The sequence below is a fragment of the Echiichthys vipera genome (assembly GCF_963691815.1).
Source record: "Echiichthys vipera genome assembly, chromosome: 13".
NCBI lineage: Eukaryota > Metazoa > Chordata > Actinopteri > Perciformes > Trachinidae > Echiichthys > Echiichthys vipera.
This window is the reverse complement of record NC_139838.1, coordinates 22,165,071-22,189,197: the sequence shown is the minus strand read 5'-3', so window position 1 is coordinate 22,189,197 and position 24,127 is coordinate 22,165,071. Positions and strand designations below refer to the sequence as shown.

The 24,127-nt window shown below is 41.6% G+C and overlaps 1 protein-coding gene across 1 annotated transcript in view; it reads left to right on the top strand.

The window, feature by feature from the left end:
- samd12 (sterile alpha motif domain containing 12) overlaps positions 1-24,127 on the top strand; it is a 105,925-nt gene that overhangs the window by 8,781 nt on the left and 73,017 nt on the right. The window contains exons 2-3 of the mRNA XM_083926231.1: positions 11,819-12,027; positions 21,693-21,822. Coding sequence (XP_083782357.1) covers positions 11,819-12,027; positions 21,693-21,822 — 339 coding nt within the window. The remainder of the gene's footprint in view (positions 1-11,818; positions 12,028-21,692; positions 21,823-24,127) is intronic.

Here is a 24,127-nt window from a genome sequence, read left to right as displayed (position 1 = left end):
AACAGAAAGGGCAAAGGCAGGCTGGAACGATTTCCATAAAAAAAAAAACATAAGGTCACGACAAGTCAGGCAGGAAGACGAGTGCTGGACTGTTGAGCATAACAGACGACCTGGCAGATAAATAGAGTCTGAATTTGAATTTCTGAACTTCACCTCACTTGCAGACTCGCCGATTGAATGGATATGCAAAAATTCAGTAATCAACAACAATGTACCATATTAAGTTTTGAAGAAATGCCTTTTTCTTTATTATTTGTAACTTTATTTATAAAGTGAGGTTTGATGATGAGAGTGCACATGCAGGATAAGCATTTGTGGGTAATCTGGATTTCCCTGTTATAATGCAAAGCTTCAGTCGAGAGGCAAAAGTTGCTTTTCATCCATGTACGATGTGAAAATAGGACCAATATAAGCATTGTTTAGCAACTTATGTAAAGTGAAATCTCTCTATTAACTACATGCTAATATCAACCTATTATTCAGAATAGAAAATGCCGATAGACTAAAAACCATCACACTGACATAAAGAATTGTTATCCCCTGGTAATTTTCAGATGGGAACATAAAGGAACATAGACATTTACCTGTATTTGTCCTGTTCCTTAATGCTGATACGGCAGTTATTTTTCGTCATACAGTGCTTACATTGAGATACTTTGGTCTGATCACATGTACTGAAAAATCGGGTGACATCTAAGCGAGCTAATAAAGACCATGCAATTGTTAAAAATAGGTATGTAGTTGTTGTTGCAGTTAAAGTTGTCAATGCAAACTTTGCAGCAGGTTCAAAGTATCCTCAACTTTCCCCTTCATCTACAGTAGTTTCCGCTGTGATTGCCAAACAGAGGAAGTTTGTGTCTCTTATCAAATATTAATAGATGTTTCTCGGCTCTAAATTAAGACAATCTATTTCTGTTATCCCTTTTACTGTCTGCCTTTCGAAGCAGAGCATGTTAAAAGCTTTATGCCTGGGAAACATGCTTCACAGTGTTCAGCAGTTATATTTAGCTTGTGTGTTTGAGCTGCAAAGTGGGTCATTTCTCTCACTGACTCATTTTTGTCCGTCTTTCTCATTCTCATTCTCTATCCCTCCCTACAACTTTTTCCTTCCATCCCCGCTCACTTCATCTCTCCTTCCTCACTCTCCGCAGCTGAGAAATGTTCAAAGCTGAGTACATCCATGTCTGCTTGACACAGGACCAACCAATCATGGCCGATCGAGCCCCGGGGTTGGAGAGGGCAGGCTGTGGAAGTTTCAGCACAGTTAACTTTTGATAGGATGTCAGGGTGAATTAAGAGCCCCACAGAGAGTCGAGCTGGCTTCACTTTGATAGTTAGCCATGCAGTCAATCCTCTTTGTCTCAACCGCAGACATATGAACATATAAGCTAAACTAATGAGCACATCAGAGGAGAAACTGACTACAAGACAATGCCAAAAGGACTTGTAAGTGAACACTGGCACTAGTGTGTTTTACTGTGTTGTAGTTTTGCAGGTTTTCCTGAATTCTCAGTCAGTTCAGGTAGTGGGATTATTCTGTAGGCTTTGTGTGCATTAATGAATGCACTCAAGCCAGAAATCCTTTAAAAGACTTTGACAAGAATTCCTCCAGATGTCATGTCTTGTTAGTAATGGCTCATTACATATCCATTACCAGGCTGTGCTTCTACAACAGTCTTTAATTTAACCCTTGTTGGACTGACTCAAGGCAATCATTAAAATATACATTGGGGGGACGCATCCAACTCTGAGGTTCAGAGCCTCGTCAGACGGTGTGATCATCACATGCTGGTGGATTATGTGTAAATGCAAGTTCCAAATATGGCATGGAAGCACATGAAGTCTGAATATTGCGATGAAGGCATACACTGAAAATGGTTGAAAATGTTAAATAGCAGTTAAATAAAAACTCCGAAAATGATCTTAAGCCCAATAAGTGGCATTTCACTTGGGCCTGTTTGAACTTTTCGCCCACTAACGAAGGATTTAGTGTGAACAAATTAATTCAAATTTTCTGCTTTTCAACCCAGCGACGACACAGTTGACCCACTTGATTCACTGCTTCGTTTGGCGAATATTACCTGAGATCACCTGTGCCTCTTGAATCAGACTGCAGAGCCGGCTCATGAATTTTAAGAGTCATAGACAGCGGGTCTATTACTCTCAGATCCGTCAGTGTATCTGACTGAAGCCCTACTTATTTCACCGTTTGAACTAGAGACACCTAAACATTGTAAGGCTTCAAGTGGAATACCAACTAGGCTTACATAACTATGCACTCTCGTTCCTTTTGAAAGCAGCGACACCCAGTCTGGAAACCCTTCATTTTTACATAGCCCTTTTCTCTAAACTGGGCATGAAATTACTTTTAATTCTCTTTTTGTGTCTGCAGCTCCACAATGGCATTTCTCCAGCGTAGAATTTTGCTGCAGGTGCCATTGAGCAGCACAATTAACTCTTTATTGCTCCAATGAAGCCGCTCATTAGCTGATACAAGAAGGGTGTAAATGGCAGTTTAAGGTGTGAATAAACAAAACTGCTTTTAATGCAGTGATGAAAAAGCAAACGGCACTAATAAGACCAGCATCTGCTCATTAAATCATGTATCTCTAATTGGCATTTGTGGCACAAAAAATGAATGAATCATGAGCCCGGTGGTGTGGTGGTTAGCACTGAGGGTTGCTGATTGCTGGGGCCCTTCTTTGTGGAGTTTGCATGTTCTCCGTGTGTCTGCGTGGGTTCTCTCCGCTTCCTCCCACAGTCCAAAGACATGCACGTGTTAGGTTAATTGATGACTCTAAATTTAGCCTGTAGGTGTGAATGTGAGTGTGAATGGTTGTCTGTCTCTGTTTGACTCTATGTGTCCTGCGATTGACTGGCATCCTGTCCAGAGTGTACCCCGCCTCACGCCTGATGTCAGCTAGGATTGGCCTCAGCCCCACGCGACCCCGATAGGGACAAGTGGTTGAAGATGGATGGATGGATGGATGGATGGATGGATGGATAAACATAAGCCAAACCCAAGCAGCCTTAGGGAACTGTGTATTACAAGGTTTTGATACTCATTGCTATGCACATACTGTGAGAAAATATCAAGATGATACCCAGCCTTAATGATGCGAGTGTTCTGCTGTCAATGGTCATCACCAAAGGGTGTGCTCTTTAGTGAATTAATCATTAGACTCAAACTAAGAGCCCAAGAGAGATAGAAAGAAGAGATCGTCTATTTACATCTTTCTCCTGAGTTTAATCTTAAACTCTTCCTACAGTCCAAACTGTTTACTGCAGGCGCTTCCCTCTTTGTCTCTTTCTACCCTTCAAAGATATCAAAATTAGTACTTTAGTATGTGTGTAACAAGGATCTGACTGTGTCTTCTGTCTCCCACTGATGACGACTCTTTCCAAGGTCTTCTCGCACGTTCACACACTCTTCTCACATTGTGTTTCTAATTTGGAGAGCAGGGGACAGACTCGATTGACACCTCATGTAGATTTGTTAGGTTTGCTTACTTTCTCAGAGCAGCCTGGATGAGAATCAACAACTCATGCAGTGTTAGGAAGGCCTTTTATACATGACTGTGTCTGAGTATACGCATGCATTGTTTTTTGCAAGTTTCATCGTAGATGCATGCATGGGTGTGTGTGTGAGCTGATTAGAGAGAGATGACAGATGGAGAAAACCGACCAGCTCAGTGAAAGAAAAAAAAGTGCCAATCTACACATTAGGTACTTTCAGTGTTGGGACTGATATCTGATTCAGCTCCAAGCCTCTGTGAACATATAAAAAGAGTAGCAGCTGCACAGATGACTGAAATGTCATTTTGCTGAGATCCTGCCAGTCTTGGTGCCAGACCACCTCGTCAAATTCAAAAAGAGCGTCTGTTGGCACAGTTTGGCTTTGGGAATGAATGTGCCCTTTTCCTTCCTGTGTAGGAAGTGTGCACATGCCCATTAACAGATTCAGCTTCACCTTTTTGCTGAACGTTCTGGAAGCGGGCAAAAGAGCATTAATCTCATGGCTGCAGTGCGGAGTTTGTACGGTAGCCACAGTCGTCTGGCCTGGCTTACCCTGCCTGCTTTCTCCAGGCTTTGTTGCTGGGTCATACAGTTGATTCTATTCACAAACAATTCATTCTGCTCCACTTTGAGAGTCAGCCAAAGAGAAAGAGATCACTATAAGCCTGAGCGCCCACACAGAGCAAACTTCACTTTTGATTATGGCCTGACTACTGGTTTCACTTTGAACCAGCTCGGGCTGTGAAACACAGGCTCTAAGCACAGGAAAAAAAGTGTTTCGCTTCTCACATTGCTCTGCTTTTTCATTTTCTTACTCTCTCTGCAGTTTAATGCGGAGGTAGGGAGATGTATCAGCCCAAATAATTGCATATATACAACCCCCCCCCCCCCCCCCCACCACCCCCCAATCTGTTAACTCTATTAAGGGTTCAGTTATGAGAATTAACTTGGCCCATTAGTCATCTCACTCACTGCAACTTCACAGTTGATAAGTAACAGAGCAAGCATAAATGTCAGGCTGCAACTGAGTTACACAACTGATGGATCTTCATGGTTGGTGGCACTTATTTTCTTTGGATAGAAGCATCAGCTAAATGACTCTAATGCATGTGTATATATACACTACTATTCAAAAGTTTTAGGCTACTGAGGTTAGGTTGTGGAAGACAGTTTCATGTCACAGGTCATACACCATGGCAAGACTGAGCACAGCAACAAGAGACAAGGTAGCTATACTGCATCAGCAAAGTCTCTCCAAACACAGATTTCAAAGCAGACTGGGGTTTCAAGATGTGCTGCTCAAACTTTTTTGAAGAAAAACAAAGAAACGGGCATCACTGAGGATCGTAGTCGCAGTGATCGGCCAAGGAAACTTACCGCAGCAGATGAAAGACACATCAAGCTTAATTCCCTTCAAAATTGGAAGATGTCCAGCAGAGCCATCAGCTCAGAAGTGGCAGAGAGAGGTGGGACCCAGGTACACCCATCTACTGACCTGAAGAGTCTGGACAGATGTGGTCTTCATGGAAGAGTTGTGGCCAAAAAGCCACCCCCTACGTGCAAACAAGGCCAAGTGACAATGCACGAAAACATAGGAATTGGGGCACAGAAAAATGGCTGCAGAGCGGTACTAAAATGAGTGTCTGCAGGAAACATCAAGAGTATGGTTGAGGTTACTTGCAAGTCTGGGGCTGCATTTCTGCAAATGGTGTGGGGGGTGTCCTCAGTGCTGAGAAATACAGGGAGATACTTATCCATCATGCAACACCATCAGGGAGGCGTGTGATTTGCCCCAAATGTATTCTGCAGCAAGACAACGACCCCAAACATACAGTCAATGTCATTAAGAACTATCTTCAGCATAAAGAAGAACAATACGTTCTGGAAGGGATGGTCTGGCCCCACAGAGCCCTGATCTTAACATCATCCAGTCTGTCTGGGATTACATGTAAAGACAGAAGGATTTGAGGAAGCTTGCATCCACAGAAGATCTGTGGTTTGTTCTCCAAGATGCTTGGAACAACCTACAAGCCGAGTTCCTTCAAAAACTGTGTGCAAGTGTACCTAGAAGAACTGATGCTGTTTTCAAGGCAAAGGGTGGTCACACCAAATCTTGATCTGATTTAGGTTTCTCTTCTGTTCAGTCACTGCATGTTGATAAATGATGAAAATAAGCTATTAACACTTCCATTCTTGAAAGCATTCTTTGTATGCAGCATTGTTTCACGCCTGCCTAAAACTTTTACAACAGTAGTGTATGTATCTCAATACAAAATAAACAAATAAAATGGATTAAAATAGCTCAATGCAAGACTCTTTTCATGTGAAATACTGTATAAATATGTATTTAAAGAATACACAATATAACAATAGATTAGAATACACTATGAATATAAAACTAACATTACTTAAATATAAAAAATTAGCACGACTTACTTAAATTCTCAGTGTAATCACATTAAACCAGTACTTAAATCATCATTACTCCAGTACTGTACTTAAGTACGCGACCCGACCCCGGATAAGCGGTTGAAGATGAGATGAGATGTACTTTTGTACAATTGTGAGGCACTTGAGTATTTTGTTAGTTTGAACAGGACTTTTCTCAAATATAGACTTACATATATTTTTTTTTAATTAGAAAGCCCTCAAGTATCAAAATACTCAATTCAAAGAGAAATGCACACAGCCCTTAATCAAAAACTGCCTTTTTAAATGAACCGTCAGGACTTTTGTACAGTTGTGATGTCACAACTATACTATTAGAGGCAGAAAGTGCTGCTATAGTGTACTGTAAGAGTCATTCCCCAGCTGCAGTAATGGTGCAGAGATGCCGAAAAATAGATGCAAAAGACTGGAAACGTTGACGAATCAGAGGAGACTGAGCTTTTTTGGGAGGGCTTAAAAAAAAGCGTAAATACATTTATATTCAGATAGACGGATGAGATTATGAGAAAAATAATGTGTTTTTTGAATATTAAAGCACGTAAACATGTTCTAGTAGAAACCCAAAATACGAGTATGAAATTGAAAATTTGCACAATCTGGAACCTTTAACACCCCCTCAGAGCTAAACACAGGTTAAAACATCATCTCCATAGACAGTACTCCTATAGTTGAGAGCTGACGTAGCACAGACTGTCCTGATAGCTGGTTGAGCCGCACTCGTCTGCCCCTGAAACCCCAGTGTAATATTGCAAGATTAAAATGATTAAGCAGTATATCCTGATTACATGCTCCTCTTACACGGACACACCGATGTTCTCGTCAGCTGGTATTTTACAAATTTGACTGGTCGGTAATGGCTCCGTGTTCAAAACCATGTACAGTAATTGTGAGATTAATCCAATTCTTCATTAATCTTCTGCTCAGTAATGAGACTGCATTTGGCCGTGCGGAGATGGCGCTATTTTTTAACACGGCCATTCATTTTCTCCCCTCATTTCCCTCCTGTTTTACTGAATCTCATTGAGAGAAAAAAAGGGAGGCAGACATCCTCCCTCATCTATCTCTCTTCCCTCGCGATGCTTGCTTGCGCATGTCATGGAGGAGAGAGGGAAGAATGTAATGGTGCTATTTATAGTAACTGTTGCTGTTTGAAAATGAAAAGGCACTTCTGTATCCCATAGCCCCCTATACACCCACCCCTCCGCACTTTAAAGGATTGAGAGAAACGTCCTTCCTTCCCTTAAATCGTAAAATCATCTTGTCATCAATCTATCAATCTATCCCTTTAGTTTCCCGGTGTCATTGTTTAGACGCTCTCGGCAGAGGATGTATAATTCATTTCTCCTTCAGAGTTGCTTCACACCAGTCATGAATCGAGTCAGGGCGAGGAGGAGAGGCGGAAAGAGCGAGCTGAGAGAAAGGAGGAATAAAGAGGCAGTGCAAGGGAGCAGCGCTTCGTGCTACGCATCTCAAGTTGGCTTTGTTTAAAACATGGTCCGCTCATGTAGATTCTCTCTATGGCTTCAATATGGGCATCTCAAGGCCTCGGTTTCTCTTCAGGGATCAGGGCAGAGCAGCAATCTGATCTGCAGCTATGTCATGTTTGTGTTATTGCTTATAATAGTACGATGTGATCCACAATTAAACCTGTTAGTGAGTGTTAACCTGCTGCATAATATTTAACGCAGAGCAAACGAACGCCGGTGTGCCGTGCTGTATATTCTTTCCACCGCAGAGAAAAGTGCACAAGTAATAATGTTTTTGTACAGTGAGTGTTCAGATCTTGTACTTGAGTAAAAGTACAGCTACAAGTAGAAATCCTTTAAAACCTTACTGAAGTAAAAATGTAATCTCAGCAAAATGTGTTCAATGTATAGTCAAAGTACTCATTGTACATAAACATAATCCATTACATTGTTAGATTGTTAATGTTAATGGAAGCCGGTTGAGGTGGAGCTAGTTTTACGGTAACTACTTTATGTACAGTTTGGTAAATGGGTCCTTTAGGCCAGTGGTTCCCAACCTAAGGGTCGAGTCCCCTTCAATAGGTCAGAAAAGGTTCCCCCAAAAATCTCTGTATCATATATAAGATTATCATGTCTTTTAAGTCGAACCTCAATCTGAAAAGTATCATGTAACGAATATCTGTCAGATAAAGTGCACGACATTTATTTTAAAAAGTATGAGAGAAGTATGATGCAACTCGACCCACTTTCCAAAATTGTTCTTGTACTTCTGGTAATATTTCTATTTTCTGGCATCCTCACAGTGTTTGACTTCAGAGGCATCACTTCCATCCTTTCCGAGTAAACCCCGCAACAGAAACCTGGCGGGGCTCAGTGCTCTCTGACAGGATGTTTAACAAACACTCGTGTCTCCAGAATAATCACTGAAAAATGGAGAGAAGTGAAACATTTTCGATAGGACTGTGTGATTCAAGGTCATCATGTGCTGGGACGTTTCTCAGAGGTTTTGCTTTGCATAAATGTGGCTTGCAGCGCTTTATTCATTCATTTTCAACCGCTTATCCCGGGTTCGGGGTCCGGGGGGGGCTGGAGGCGATCCCAGCTGACATCGGGCGTGAGGCGGGGTACACCCTGGACAGGACGCCAGTCTATCGCAGGGCACATAGAGACGAACAGAGACAGACAACCGTTCACACCTAAGGGCAATTTTAGAGTCATCAATTCACCTAACACGTGCATGTCTTTGGATGGTGGGAGGAAACCGGAGAACCCGGAGAAAACCAAACGCAGGCATGGGGAGAACATGCAAACTCCACTCAGAAGGGCCCCGGCCGGGATGCAAACCTGGAACCTTCTCACTGTGAGGCGACAGTGCTAACCACTACACCACCGTGCAGCCTTGCAGTGCGTTAGTTCACTGAAAACCATAGAGGAGGATGGGACCGAGTACTCCTACTGCTCCTGTTAGATAGGATGACAGCACTGAGGTAGTGGCTGTTGTTGTCCTTGTCTTCTTCCAATCATTCTGAACTGCATCAGAATTGTCGTAATTGCTCAGTGACGGTGCCCTGACAGAAATCCCTAATTGTCTGTTCTCCTGGAACAGACAGAATTGACTTGTTTGTCCTATAAATACCTTTCATCTTTATAATCCCACCCACTGCCAATTTGTCCATTAGGTACTTATAAAACATTTGTAGACATGTATACAATTGAATGGGCCTTTAACTTCACTTGCTACGGACCTTTAATGTCTTTCCGTGTGTCTTTATCGGTGTTTGCATTGATGCATTTTAATTGTAGATCTTCACTTATGTTTTCAACTTTATTCCTACTCTCTTTGGACCATTTAGAGAAGCAGGATCCTTTAAAAATCTTTGCTCTGACCTTTAGTCTGCAGCTGCAGCAGAAGCCGCAGCATCCTTCAGGGGTGATGAAAAAGGGGTCACTCTCATTCCACGTGAATGTGCCGTCTGTGCTTTTAGAGCAGGAGGGCAGATTGCATGATGACAAACGGCCTATTTCAGTGACACCTCACAACTCACTCAGCTAGCTGTTGCTCCTGCGTCTGCATCAATGGCTGATAAGACTAAAATAGTGCCAGAGCCTGATGCTTCCTATGAAAAACAAAAGCTAGGAATAATCACTTTCATGGAGTAAATCGTAAAGTAGTGCGATACGAGTTTATATGAGGGAATTGAAGCCGTCCGCTGAGATGTCACTTTTGTCTTTCAACTCCTGAAAGCTCGCGTAATAGACAGCCTCCACTGAAACACAAACACCCTCACTTGGATAGGAACTGATTCTGCAGATTTAAAGCCTGTCCTTATTTTTAAGTCGTCTGCCTGAGATTTGAACCTGAATCCCAATTTGTCGAAACAAGTAGCTTAAGCGTTTTACATGGATTTAGAGCTGTAAACGGTTGATCCCTCACCAAGGCCCAGTTTTTTTCTTTTCTGCTGCATTTTTTTTAATTCTAAGGAGACATAACAGCAATCACTTACAGGGGGGGGAGTGGGTCGTCCTCCATTTGAGAGATCGGCGGTTTGATCCCCAGCTCCCCCGGTCCACATGTCGAAGTGTCCTTGGGCAAGACACTGAACCCCGAATTGCTCCCTGTACTGTGAATGTGGTGTGAATGGTTAGATTAGATGGTATGAAGATGTCCACCGCCATCAGTGTGAATGTCAGTGTGAATGGGTGAATGTGACAAGTATTGTTAAAGTGCCTTGAGTAGTCAGAGACTAGAAAGGCACTATATAAGTACACAAGTCCATTCCCATTCCACTGCTTCTTTCATGTATGTGTCATGTAACATAAAGATGTGTCCCAATTCCATACTGCATGCTAAGGTTGTCACAACAGCAGAAAGTTGGATATAATACTCGTATAAAACAATGACGACACGTCTTTCAATACCATGGCAGTAATAAAAACTTGGACTTGCCGTAGCTAAGTCTGTCTGCTTCTTGAATAACAGTGACAGGACTCATGCTGGCTGTTCTGACAACCTCTCCTGTAGTTCTGCATAATTGTGCCTCTGCAAACAGCCATGGGTTGAGAGCCGTTTGATTTTTTTTTTGTCAGCTTTTTTTTTATAGCTTTGGTACGTTTGATATTGTCGAATGTATAATTAATCGTGGGATTTTTTTTCTAACCGCGTGGTATCAAAACTGCATGCTAATTCTGGATTTTGAGCAAATATGATACGTGACAAATGACTCAAAGAGGATAGTATGGACACTATTGTCTCACATTGCAATGCATACAGTTAGGTCTGATGTTCCCGCTTTTCCCAAAAAAGGTTCTATGTTCTCCGCTTTCTTTCTGACAAGGGAAAAGCAGACTTCTTTTTAAAAAAAGGGTATGATGTTCCCCACTTTTCACAGAAAGGGTCCTATGTTCCCCAGTCTGTTATTTTTTCCCACAATACGTGCCGAATTCCATGGCAAATGGGCCTATGTAGACCCTAACACTACCCCCTGACCCTAACCGTAACCTCTAGCCCTAAGAAAATGCTGACTTAAATCTGTGAAGGAGGCTTATGCGACCGGGGAACATTGGGCCCGGGTAGCTTTTGCTAAAGAGTAGCAATTTTGGCCACAGGTCATGATGGCAGTATAGTGATAATTGGTAAAATGAGGCTTCATAGCAGCACATGTAGGAGAGTCATGAAGCCAGCAGACTGACTCATTAATGATACATCTATCTCAAGTTTGCTAACAATAGCTAGCATTAGCCACCGACAACTACAGCCGGGTGTATTGAACCAAGGGTACTTTTATTTTTTAATTGTTCAAGAATTCAACTTTTCACATGTAACAGCAAGAATGTCAAACACACATTTTGTTTAAGTATTTGAAATTGACATTCTGTTTCCAAAAGTCCCATTTTTAATGAGTTCATCTGTTTTTGTTATTTTTAACTGGCATCATTTGACGGTAATATACAGTGAGTTCTTGTATATTATCTGCAAAGACAGTATACTGTATCACAGGCTGTAAGGGGTGTAGTATTGAATTTGGCTTCAAAGGCTACTCATCCACCATATATCATTATCTGCCACCATCTAGTGGAGTGTTAGCGATATAGCATCCAGTGTGGGAGGACCTGGAACATGCTTACAGATGGAAATATCATCAGTAGATATAGTAACATGAAATTATAAAGCAGCTGGAAATCATCTTAAATAAGAAATCCTCTTACACTTTATTTTGGGTGCTATTAAACCGGTTATACAGTGTTATTTTGGTAAAGTACTGACAAACATTTATATTTAAGCACCTTTGCAGTAAAGTATAATGCAATTTTAGCACAATAATTCTGGATACATTAAGGTTTTTCCACCCTCCTCCATCGCTCATTCAGTCATTTATGTGCCCACACAGCTGTTCACTGCAACCTGAGCCAAAATGGCATCGACCACCAGATGTGCCCGGAGGACATGACGTCCCAGCTGGAGGAAGAGGAGGAGTCGGTGGACGCGGGCGCTGTGCTGCTGGACGACGACAGCCCGAGCTACCAGGACGTCAGCCCCCCCATGTACCAGCGCCGCTTGCCGCCACACCGCTCCGTCTCTGAATCTGAGCTGTCGCGGGTAAGAGATGTTCCGAGAGCACCGCACGTGTTGGTGTCAGTTTTAGTTTAATCCAGAGAGCTTTACGCTAGTGCAGTCCAGTCCAGACTCATCACAACAGCACATCATTAAATACCTTTTAGATTGCCAGTGTAGTCTGCTCAACTCAAAATAATTGTAAATAATCAGCACTTTCCTTAACTTTGGGGAAATTGCCATCTAAGACCATGCAATGTCAAATTTTATTTTATCATAGCATCTTTCAGATCATGTTGATTTCAGTGTTAGTGAAAAACACCCTAGTGTGCCTCTGCAATAGTGTCTTTTGTGATGCAGATTAAACAACCCAGCAGTCTGCCTACTATCTTGCACAGCAGCTGAATTCACGAGATCACATGAGATCATGCGAGAATCAGGTTGACGTGTCACACAGAGAACCCCCTTGTCAGGCTCCAAGTCATGCTTTTGTGCTTTGGCCTGAAGTCCGCTGACCTATCATCGTCATGTGATGAACTACTGGCAGTTGAGGGGGGGGGGGGGGGGTCTGAACCTCCTATCCTCAAGAGGTTTGCTTCGAGGTTAGCTTAGATGCTGCAATAGCATCTGTTTTATCAGTTTTAATGGCGCTGAAGGCTTTTCTTGATGGAAAAGATGCTTTCTCTCTTCTCCTGATTGACAAAAGTTTGATAGACAGATGGTTCATCCAATCAGCCGCCAGATATGTTTTGACGGTGCCTGCCGTTTCCCAGTCAGTTTCTAATAACGTCCTCTCAGATGGTTCTGTGAAACAAACCATCTGTCGAAATCCACCTCTACCAGCTGCAACATTAATGTGATGTACACATTGATGCATCAACAAGTAAAATCCAATTATATATCTAATCCTGTATGCAATTATATATGTATTTACTGTGCACTGCAGTGGTTTCATTGCGTTTATAACACATTTACTTGGTACTAAATTGAGAATATCATCAAAATGTCTCCTCCAAGAGGGTCTGGCTGCAGACGCACGTAATAATGTTCTGCGCATCTACCTCTTCAGTACAAACAAATAATTAACAGGGAAACGACAAGGAAAGACACGCTGTTTAAGCTCTTCTGCTGTGTTTCTGATAATAGATCAAAGAGTCCATCAGCGGTCCACAATACATTCCTTACTTCATCTCCAGAAATAAACTGTGTGGTGTTGATGATCGCTCCCACACACACACACACACACACACACACACACACACACACACACACACACAAACACTCTCACTGTCTCTCATATTCTGTGTAAAATCTGTGGTAATCAGCTGTCAATCAAAACAAGTGCAAGAACTTTGAGCCACATTTCGTCTGTGTAAACCTTGAATATCAGACAGACAGTCTGGCCTTGGTTCAATTAATGCAAGCACGCGCGCACAAACACACACACACACACACTTGGAGAGAGTGGAGATGCTCTGTATTGTGCTGTAAGTTAATATGTGGTGATTCTGCGGTAACAAACGCAGTATCTATGACATACTAACTCTGCGGTGTGTGGTTTTTTGCAGGTATCATCTTGTAATTGAATATCACTGCATCTTTCCGTTTGGAGCTGAATTGCATTAGAGACCTGGAGGAAGTGCTGCATTAGCTGAAATAACTCCACTGACTAAGCTTTCAGTCCCAGTGTCTCTGGATTGCAGTTAAGAATGAGTTTTTCTCGTTGCGGGAAATTCAATAGATCAAGTGCATAAAGACTATAATTACGTAGAATGACAATCTATTCTACTGTATTATGCAACACAGCCAAGGGCCAGATAGTATTTAATACTTATAGGGTTAGAGCTTAATTAAGAGCTAGATGGGAGGTTTGCAGCACTGGACATTAACTTCACTGTTAATAATTAAAGTCGCAGCATACAATGTCTACAGCTTCCGTAAAGTGTAGTTCTTCGAATGAAAAGGAATATGTGGGCGGTTATTATTCTCAAATCCTAACACACAACGTAATGTTCATATGACTTACTATAGACTATCTTATGTAAGGCCAATCCTGTCACAGTTGATTGGATACATTTATGTATAGGCTACTGAAGAATCAAGATGAATCTTCAGTAGAGAGGAATTGCATGTACCAAGAGCAACAATTAACACAGATACACATATTTTCTGTTTTCTAAAATCTTGTTACTATGTCAAAGGGTTGTTTTGTTATTGAGAAATCAAAGATGTTAAACCTCATTTGTCTGGGTTTCACGTAGAGCAAGTATCCATGATACCTCAGTTACACTTCCTACCTTGGATCAACTTTATTATCCCACACCGGGAAATTCATTTGCTCCAGTCGTGCAGACACCAATCCACGGTAAATAACAACCACAAAAGACAACAACATAGACATAATAAAACACATCTGATCTCAGATAAAGCAATAAAGTCAATAAGACGGTTAACAAGAGAACTACTTTTGGCTTCATTGTTTTCTGTCAACATTCAGGCCACTAACAACCGTTCAATATGGGATGAAATCAACTCTGAACCACTTTAAAACAGTACAACAAGACAAAACAACCAAACAAACGAGGCGTGCGCAGGTGCCTCCGTTGTGTAGCTCTGCATAAATCTAAAGGTGTAATAACTCCAGAGCTTTATATCTGTAGAAAAGCAAACTAATAGGTCATTTCAGTTCATCACATCGGCACTGTTAACGTTTAAATATTCGATTAAAGCTGAATCTTGCACCCAGCTGGATTTGTAATCGAGCCAAGGCTCAGCCATAGATTAAACATGAGGCATAAAACAGCTATTTAGACTCCGTGGATGGCTGTAACATCCATAGCAAATCATCTCGTCTCAGTCCTAATCGATATCAAGCCCAAGGTGAATATATCTTGTTTGGTGTTAACGCACCCTGCAATGTTTTATGGACCCTGCCGAATCCCAAGGTCGGGGACTGTGATGGGGTCTTGTGCACTTTCTTTGATGTGTGTTATGAAGGCTTCTTAATTTATCGAGCATTGTGTACTATACTTTCAGCCATTCACAGCACTCTAGACCCACACACACTGTCGTGTCTAATTTTCATCCCTATTCCTGTATGTATGTATGTAACAGATTAATTAATACAGGGAATTTTTAAATCTCCAGCCAGCTCTGGATGAGAGAAATAGAGCGAGGCAGGGAGAGAAGTAAGTGAGAGAGGGCATGCCAGAGCTGTTAATTAGCTGTGCAGTGGAGATAGGGCAGACGACACTGGGCTCCATGTCTCAAACAGCCATTCACTCAGTCAACATGACACTAATGGCAGTGGCCCCTTCTCTCAGCGCATTTTCTGTCCAGTCACACTCAAAAAAGAGGACTGCAGGGTTTCGTTTAGACACTAGAGGGTAGTGTGTAACAGTGAATGTTACTGGCGTTATGTAAGAAAGTTTGCTAAGGAAAGGATCAAAGGCTAATGCGACCTCACAGTGTCTCTGGTATTCTTTAAAAATATTTAAATAAATGTAAAAGTGTAAACAGAATCAGAATATAATTAATATGCAATACATGTACATACTGACCAGTCAGAGCAAAATGTAATAAAGCAAACAGTGATAAAACCATATTCTTGCATTTATCCACAGCACATAAACATTTTATATATATATATATATATATATATATATATATATATATATATATATATATATATATACATATATATATAAGACCATGATGCATTTGTTTATTCATTGTTTTTAATTGTTTATTAATGTAGCTGTCAACAACTTTAACTTTATCTTATGTTCTGTGACACATTCATAACAAGTTTGAGTTTATAATCAGATGATAAATGACAAAATAACAATTAAATAAAATATATCTTCATAGTAGCAAATAAAATGTGTGTTCCTTTATATACGTTAAAATGTAAGAACAATGTATTGCATCTTTATAAATGGGTTTAAAGTAAACTCCTCTGCATGCTACATGCTTCATTACATATCTGTCTATATGACTTACTGAATCACAGTGATATGCTTTATGTTTAAAGCTGTAGAGTTACATTTTGTGTGTATGTATATATATATATTCTCTCTGTATCACAAGCAGAACTACATTTCCAGTTTAACTCTGTTTTGATGCAGACTTTTACAACCGTTTATTGTTCAGGAAGCATTCCCCCTCCCAGCATGTATTTAAAATAAAAACTTCTTATTGGTAGAGGTTGTAAGAATACAGTTATCACGGTTGGAAATGAGCAACAGCCACCAGCCAAATGCTGGTAAAATATGCAAGTGGCCGCTTGATTTGTTTCACTCGCCAGCCAAAAAAACAACTGTGATCTATTGAGATTTTGGAATCCACCAGCCACAGTGTTTCCAGCCGTGTTAGTTCAGCTTCATACATTTAATGAATGTATTGTCCCTGCTATTTCCCAATGCAATGAATAAAGAAAATGTCTGTCGAATGACTAAAATGACCTCATCACTTTTTAACATTGCCTCATAAAAGATACATTGCAGCTGTATAAACTGAGCTAACTTTGTTCTTACAGAAACTCATGTTGTCCTCCTGTCCTGATGCACTCGAGCAGCATGACGTCTCATGTTTTTGAAAACATGACCTGATTGGACAATGAACTGGGATTGTGTTGTTTTTAACACAGCCACGTTTCTTTCATCAAACAATATCTCTCCTAATGAATGCTGCTGGGCAGCTGTAATGGTTGTGAACAACAGTGACCGCTCTTGTGCTGTCATACAACTATTGAGTATTTGTTCTCGCCTCGTATGCGTTTGTTCAATAAATGAAACGCTGCCCCTTCTTTTGTCTGGGGAAATATCCAGGGTTGAGGTACAGTGGTAGTTATTTCAGGGGAGTAAACAACACTATGAAATCTGTGTAACATTAGAAATTCTTTGTGGCCGGTCTGAAACTAAAAAAACTGTCAATTTCCGACAAAACAATGGCATTGTGTGTGCTAATTGCTGCTGTAGTTAACATTTTTAATTGCGTGTGAAGCCATTTGACCCTGTAATCCAAAATGAAGGGGCACTGCTGTTCTTCTTAGAAACTGTCAGTGTGTTCAACACAACTGTCAAATTCACTCTGTCAAGTCAAGTCAAAGTTTATTTTAGCCCAGTATACCAAAGCAGGCCCCCGTGGGCTAAACATAATAATAAAAACAACACTGAGCGACACACCAAAACAAACAGGAAGTGAGATAAACTACACACATTCCAAACAGAATATTTGATGCATGCAATACTAAAAGGGAACTTGAATTACTGTATATTTCTAAAACGACTAAAATGATAGAATATTGATGTGATTTGCTGAAGCCTTATCATCTCATGTGCATTTGATTTTTACTCATAAATTGGAAATATTTCACAAGTATTTATGAAAACCAGAAACACTTACATTACTGTACATGTACAAATAACAATGGACTGAAAAAAAGTTGTTACAAAAAAAACACTCACAAGGAAGACATTTTAATTGAGTTAAATTTCCATCAATCATCCACCATTTTCAACAGCTTGTCCCTGACAGGGTCACGGGGGGGGGGCTGCTGGAGCCGATCACAGCTGACATTAGGCGTGAGGCGGGGTCCTGTCCGGCAACAGGATGCCAGTCTGTCGTAGGGCACATAGAGACAAACAGAGACAGGACCAGGCACCCTCTTGCTGTGAGGCGACAGTGCTAACCACCACACCATTGTGCCGCTGCGTTAGATTTGCATTTAGAAAAACAAGTTGCAAAGAGATAGCTATGAACCCACAGCCACACACAGTGGAAAAGTCATGCCACTGCATTGTTACTTATGCCCGTGAAAAACAATTTGTGTATCTGCCTTGTGATTCAAATGTAGTTCTTCCTTGGCTGATGCTACACCCTTCCACCAAGTTTTTCGATAATCAGCCAGTAGTTTTTCCATAATCCTCCTGACTGGCTGCCAAATAGACAAACTGGGCCGAAATCATGACCTCCTTGGTGTAGATTTTTTAAAAAAAGAAAGAAAAACCAAACCTTAATGAGCAACATTAACAAAATGTACCGAAGTGAGACAGCCCATATATGAAATCGTGCATGGAAGGATTATGATTGTGAAGAAGAGGGGCTCTGTAAGAGAAGGCCCTAGCATTTAATAATATTCATTAGTAAGGAGACTGGCATTTTGAGATCGTAGCAACCCAGCAGGTATGAGGAGTGACTTGTGGTAATAATTAGGATGGTGCAAGTCCGTGTAATATTTTGTAACTTTAAAAGTAGAATCTTCTAGAAGTCAGATCCAGCATGAAGAGGGAACCACTGTAATGAAATATGAACAGATCACACTTTCTATGGGCTTTTTCACATGGTGTTTGTCGCTGGAGTGCTCTTCTGAGCTTTTAATTCCCAGCTCTTTGTGTATTCCAACACTGTCTCCACAAAGGGGCCATGTGATTGCCTCTTGATTAATTTAGCTGAGTTCATTCATATTGGATCTTTAAATGCTTATCAGTGTTAGCACAATTACATGCTTCATTATGTAAGTAATAGTTTTCCACTGTGGTGGTTAATGTGTGGATGTTTATTCCAGACTCTGGTTCATGTTTGGGTTTGTGCGTTTTTTCCCCCAAAGGCTGAATTCCTCGTCTTTAATTTCTGAGGTTGTCCTTGCTCTGTTGCTAAGGTAACGTGAAGAATACTGGGGAGCTGTACTGGGCTTTCAGTTATCAATTAAAGCCAAGGACAGCGACACACTGAATGCATGTTGGCAAACACATGGCAATTGAATGAATACGTGTGTGTACCTTGCATTCATGTATTTCACTTTCTGTGCCTGGGCATGCACATGTGGATAAATGTATGTGTGTCTGTTCCCAGACGTATCCCACTTAGAAATAAAGCAGGCTTCTCCTCTCACCCCTGTGCTGTCACTCAAATCTCTAATTGGCTCGGAGTCTCTTGAACACAGCTCTTTGAGCATCATTGTGCGCCTGTTTTCTTCTCTCTGCTGTTTTCTCTCCGCCCTTTGGCTCTGTTGGCTGGCAGGCAGGAAAGCTCAGCCTTACCTATTGTACCCGGCCCCAGGACCACAGCTATGGGCTTAATCAGTGCAGAATGTAAAACATAGATGGCCGTTGACTCACAAATGGGTTGACGGAAAATGAGTCTCCTGTGTCAAATTCTGCCGCAGCCCTTCTAGAGCACTTTTTTTTCTGCTCTCCCTCTTTCTGTCAGTCCAGCCATCCTCAACACCTCCAGCATCCCCTCCTTTCCACTATGCTACATCTACTCTCCCAAACTCTCCTTTCCTCATGCTTTCAACACACCTCCTCACACTTCTTCACCCAGGCCTACCTCTCTCTGCTGCCGCCTCAGGCCCTAGTCAGGGTTAATTAGATTTGAGGTGAGATGTGTTTAATGGTTAATGATGTTTCTTCTTGCGTTACCACCCCCACCCCGTCAAGTCACCTATCAATGCACGCTACCAAGCAATCGTGTTGAGAGCGATGGCCTCAACTACCTGCTTAGCGGCTTGCTTTGATCGTATGTTGCTTCGCCGACCAGTAGGGGATTTAGACCACATGCCAAAACCAGCATGTACATCTCCCCCAATTTTAAGGGATGCTGGATATAGAGTGAGTGGGAAGGAGCTGTGGAGAGACACAGAGGAGAAAGAGAGGAAGATAATAAGAACAGGTGAGAGAGAGGGAGACGGGCGAGATGAGAGCTACAGTATGTGGGGAGAGGACGTGAGAAAGACAATGTGATACATCTGACAGGGACTGAGCGAGATCGAATACGGGGGGAGAGATGAGAGGTGGGAGCGAGGAGCAGAGGAAATGCTGCCAGTACCTGTTATTCTGCTGTCTTCTGGGTGGAGAAGAGCAGGGCTTCCATTGCTATGCCACACCACACGGCAGCCAGAGAGCAGGCTGAAGTGGAAGGGAGTGGATGTGAAATTTTAATGGCCTCTCTCTGTTTGTAATTTTAGTAGCCCCTCAATCAAAATCAAAAGCATTGCCAACACTTTCAAGAGCGATCCTTTGGCAGGCTAGTGGCTACTACGCCGCCTACTATTGAAGTATATAAACTAGACTTTTATAACCAGTGGGCAGTACAGACATGTGCTTCTACATATGTGTATGGTTATAAAAATACATACTTTTGTGCAGAGTGGATTAAAGCTACACTTTCTGTCCACTGTGGTGACCACTACATGAGTGGAGGTTTTACCACTAGGGGGTGCATTTGTCTGATGTACAGCTGCAGAAATTTGGTGCCATTTTTTCGATCTTTAATCGATTTAGGAAAAAAAAATCTGGTTCTAGCTTCTTCAATGTGAGGACTTAGAGCTTTTCTCTGTTTTATATCATTTTAAACTAAATCTTGTTGTTTTTCTTTTTACTGTTGGTCAGACAAAACCTTGACATTTGAAGGTGTCACGTAAGGCTCTGGAAAACTGTGATGCATGTTTCACCATTTTGTGTTTTAATTATTTAAAAAAAATAAAGCAAGCATCTACTGCCTCTATAGGCAGAGCTCTGGTCTTGTCTTAGTATCAGCCACGACAGTGACACTGAAGTTGTTTTTGCCTTGTGAGTTTGTGTGTGTATGTCATCATGGCAAAATGTGGTCCTGGAAACACCTACTATAGCTGGAACTACAACAGAGGTGGTTTTGAGTGTGTTGCCAGGTGTTTAAATGTTGCTACCATGCAAGATGCAGTCACAAAACATGGTCTAGTTGCCATCAAAAAAGGCACAGTTCGAAGATGAGTGTGGTCTGAGCAAGGACAGCTGAAGTTGGGGTGTAGAAAGTAACAAGGGGGCCATTGGCCATTTACGCCCCTGGCCCCGATTGGCTGTCATGGCTGGTGTAATCCCATGGCAAGATGTTCTCTGATGTTGTTTTGTTATGCAGTCAGTTTAGAAAAAAATACATGTTGGTGGTAACTGGTTGTGTGAGGATGCAATCTGTCAATAAAAGCTGCTATGCTTGGCCTATAGGCCTATAGGTTACAATGCAATTTGGGGAGAAGGACTAAATGTAAACAGAAACATTAATTTATAAACAAGACTTCCAAGGGTACTTAAATTCTGGGCAAACGCTGTTTGGATTACACCCCTTATTAACCCCCGACAAACTGTTTAATCGAGCCAAACAGACAAGCCATATATACATGTTGCCATGTCCATATTCTTCTTTTGTCCTCCTCGCTTTAAATTTCTCAGTTGACATAGTTTTGACAGAAAAGGTGACTCATTGTTTTTGTGTGAATTAACACAGCATACACGATTGATATAACCGCACAGTGTCTGTCCAGGGCGAGATTGAGTTGTGTCTCTTCTTTTTTACTTTCAAAGTTATCGATCTCTGAGGGAAAATGTCACACAGCAGCCAGTAAATATTATATGACTAAGTCAGTCAGCTGGAAGGTGTCACATGACTGCTCTGTGACCCATCAGTGGAAAACAACGACAGTGAACTAGTATTTTATGAGACAGTTAGTGCAGTTCTGACATCTCTACTCTCACCAAAATGTGAAGGTGGCGGTCCAGCAACGGCGCTTCGCCCAGGCTTTAATAATACATGAGGGAAACAAGAACAGCGGAGCCACAGTTCGGCAAGCTTGTAAAAAAATTGGACTGCACGTGTGACGATTCTTAAATCAAAATAAGAGAAGTATAACAGATCATGAAAAGCTTCTTAATTATTCTTTTTTCTAATCTCAGCCAGGATATGTGAAGCTGTCCAAGCCAGTGGCCCTGTGGACCCAACAGGACGTGTGCAAATGGCTGAAGAAGCACTGTCCCAATCAGCACCAGATCTACAGCGACTCCTTCAAACAGCACGACATCACAGGTACCATTTCACAATTGCACTGACCCGTACAGTGGAAGATTGTCTTCCACCATCCATTTAAACTGCAGGGTTTTTTTTCAGGCATTCAAAAACAACCTTGTAGCTGTTGCTAGGTGATAAGTGGTGCTTGCATATACGTTGTTGGACCTGATCCAAACACTTCAATCCACAACCATTTCCGATTACTTTCTTTTTATCAGGTGTTGTTCGCTCAGTCATTGTAGGAGAGTTCATATCTAAGACATCGGTACAGACACATCGGCAACTTGAAAACGGTAAAACCGAAGCATTTCAGGAGACAACAATATTTTCAAAATAAGTTTATACTGAAAACTTGCTCGTTTCTGTCGTAGAACTCTGCTGTTATGGATTGATATTGATTTCTCATCTGGATGAAGCCAGATCTCGTCCATAACATCCCAGGTGTGCTCTGCAGCACTCACTGTCTGCCACCTGCAGCTCTGCCACCCGGCCTACCCGTCTGTCCATCCCTGCTTAGTCACTGTTGGCGTCGCCGCTGACAACAGTCGCCACGTCAATCATTTCCCTAACGAGGCTCCTCAAGGTCACCCCGGCACTAACGACACTCCGGTCCGCATAGTAACAGACGACTGTTAATTGCCATGCACTCTACCACCTCTCAGAGCACGACTGATCACATTAATATGTTTATTTGTTGCTTTCAAGGACCTCCTCGACTCCGTGAACCGGCTGGTGGGATAAATTGCTTGACGGTCATAATGACTCACTCTCCCATTTTTGCTCTTTGATGCATTTTGACTTTAAAACCTTTGCATGGAGGGTTTTGAGATTCAGCATCCTCTTGTTAATGGTCTGAAAATATGAATCCTGCTGCTTTTCAAGTTGCACATATATCTCATCAGTAGCACGGAGGTCCAGCAGATAACCCACAGTTCATTACATGCTTGCTGAGCCGCTGCTTCATTTTCGATCCATCTTCAAGTGGAAACATTTTGGCAAATTCTTATTTGTCTTCTTTCGCCTCAAGGTATAGTGGAAGTGTAGCCGTGATGAACATAATCGCTTGTGACAGACACGTTTTTTTTCACTGTTGATTTATTAATTTGGGTCTGGTGCAAAAGGAATTATTGCAGTAATAATTCAGATTAAATACCAGGCACATACGCGGAGACTTACACAAGCTACCACTGAAAACACTCCTCTTATCACATCTGTTCAGTGTTTGTTGCATGAAAGAGAAATCATGTCAAGTGCAGTCATCCAGTCATTCTGTTGGTAGAAAATTTCTCAAGAGGTCCATATCTAAAGGAAAATTAATCGAACTTTAAGATTAAATGCCGCAGTGTTCCTGACGAGCCTAATAAATTCCGTCATCATCGGTAAATAAATTAGATTTTCTCGTGTTAGTCTTTCAGTGATTAAAACATTAGAACTCAGCCTCTTAATGACGCATTAACTTAATGACCTGTGTTTGTTATTAAGGTGTTATGGTTTTTTACAGGAGAAGAAAGGGTTAACCAAATATGCATGCAGATACAGTACAGACACACACACACACACACACACACACACACACACACACACACACACACACACACACACACACTTTCCTACTGGCACAATTAGGAGATAATGACATGCACAAAACCTGCAAGTAATTCAGTTTGTCTTCACATCTAGCATTAATTAACAGAACCCAATTAAAACAGGCCAAGCCACACCAATTGGGCTCACAAGGCAATTTGCATCCCAATCAATCTTTGAAATATTATGCTGATATTCTGTTCCTACACACTATTAGAATAAACAAGGGGAAACAAATGATAAATGGAATATTGTTGTGGAAAACAATCATGCGTAGTCAAACAAACAGTGAGTATGAATACATTTATGAGGGCATGCAGTCGTGCATCGGAGAGTATCCATTTGTTCAGTGCGCCTGTCACACACTAGCTGTAACCCTTAAACCCTAGAATTCTGATTGCATACGTGTTAGTGTGTGTCGCTGCATGCATAGGCCTGATTTGGGGTTTTGCAGAACATTAGATAATCCAGATCATCTTTACTGTATTTAATGTATCTAACCACAGAATACTCAACCCCCCTTTCAGCTGCCAGCGGTACTCAAATCTCACTTGTCTTGGCAAAGTAGTCACCCCTTCATAAAGTACTAAATCAATAAACCGTCTCAATTCCAGATCATAATTCAAACAGGCATTTGTGTCCTCCCTCCTTTGACATAAAACAGCGGCGAGGGAAATGCATTTTACTGCGCATCAGGTCTGGGGCAACATTTTAATGTCAAATGACTTCAGTATGCAGC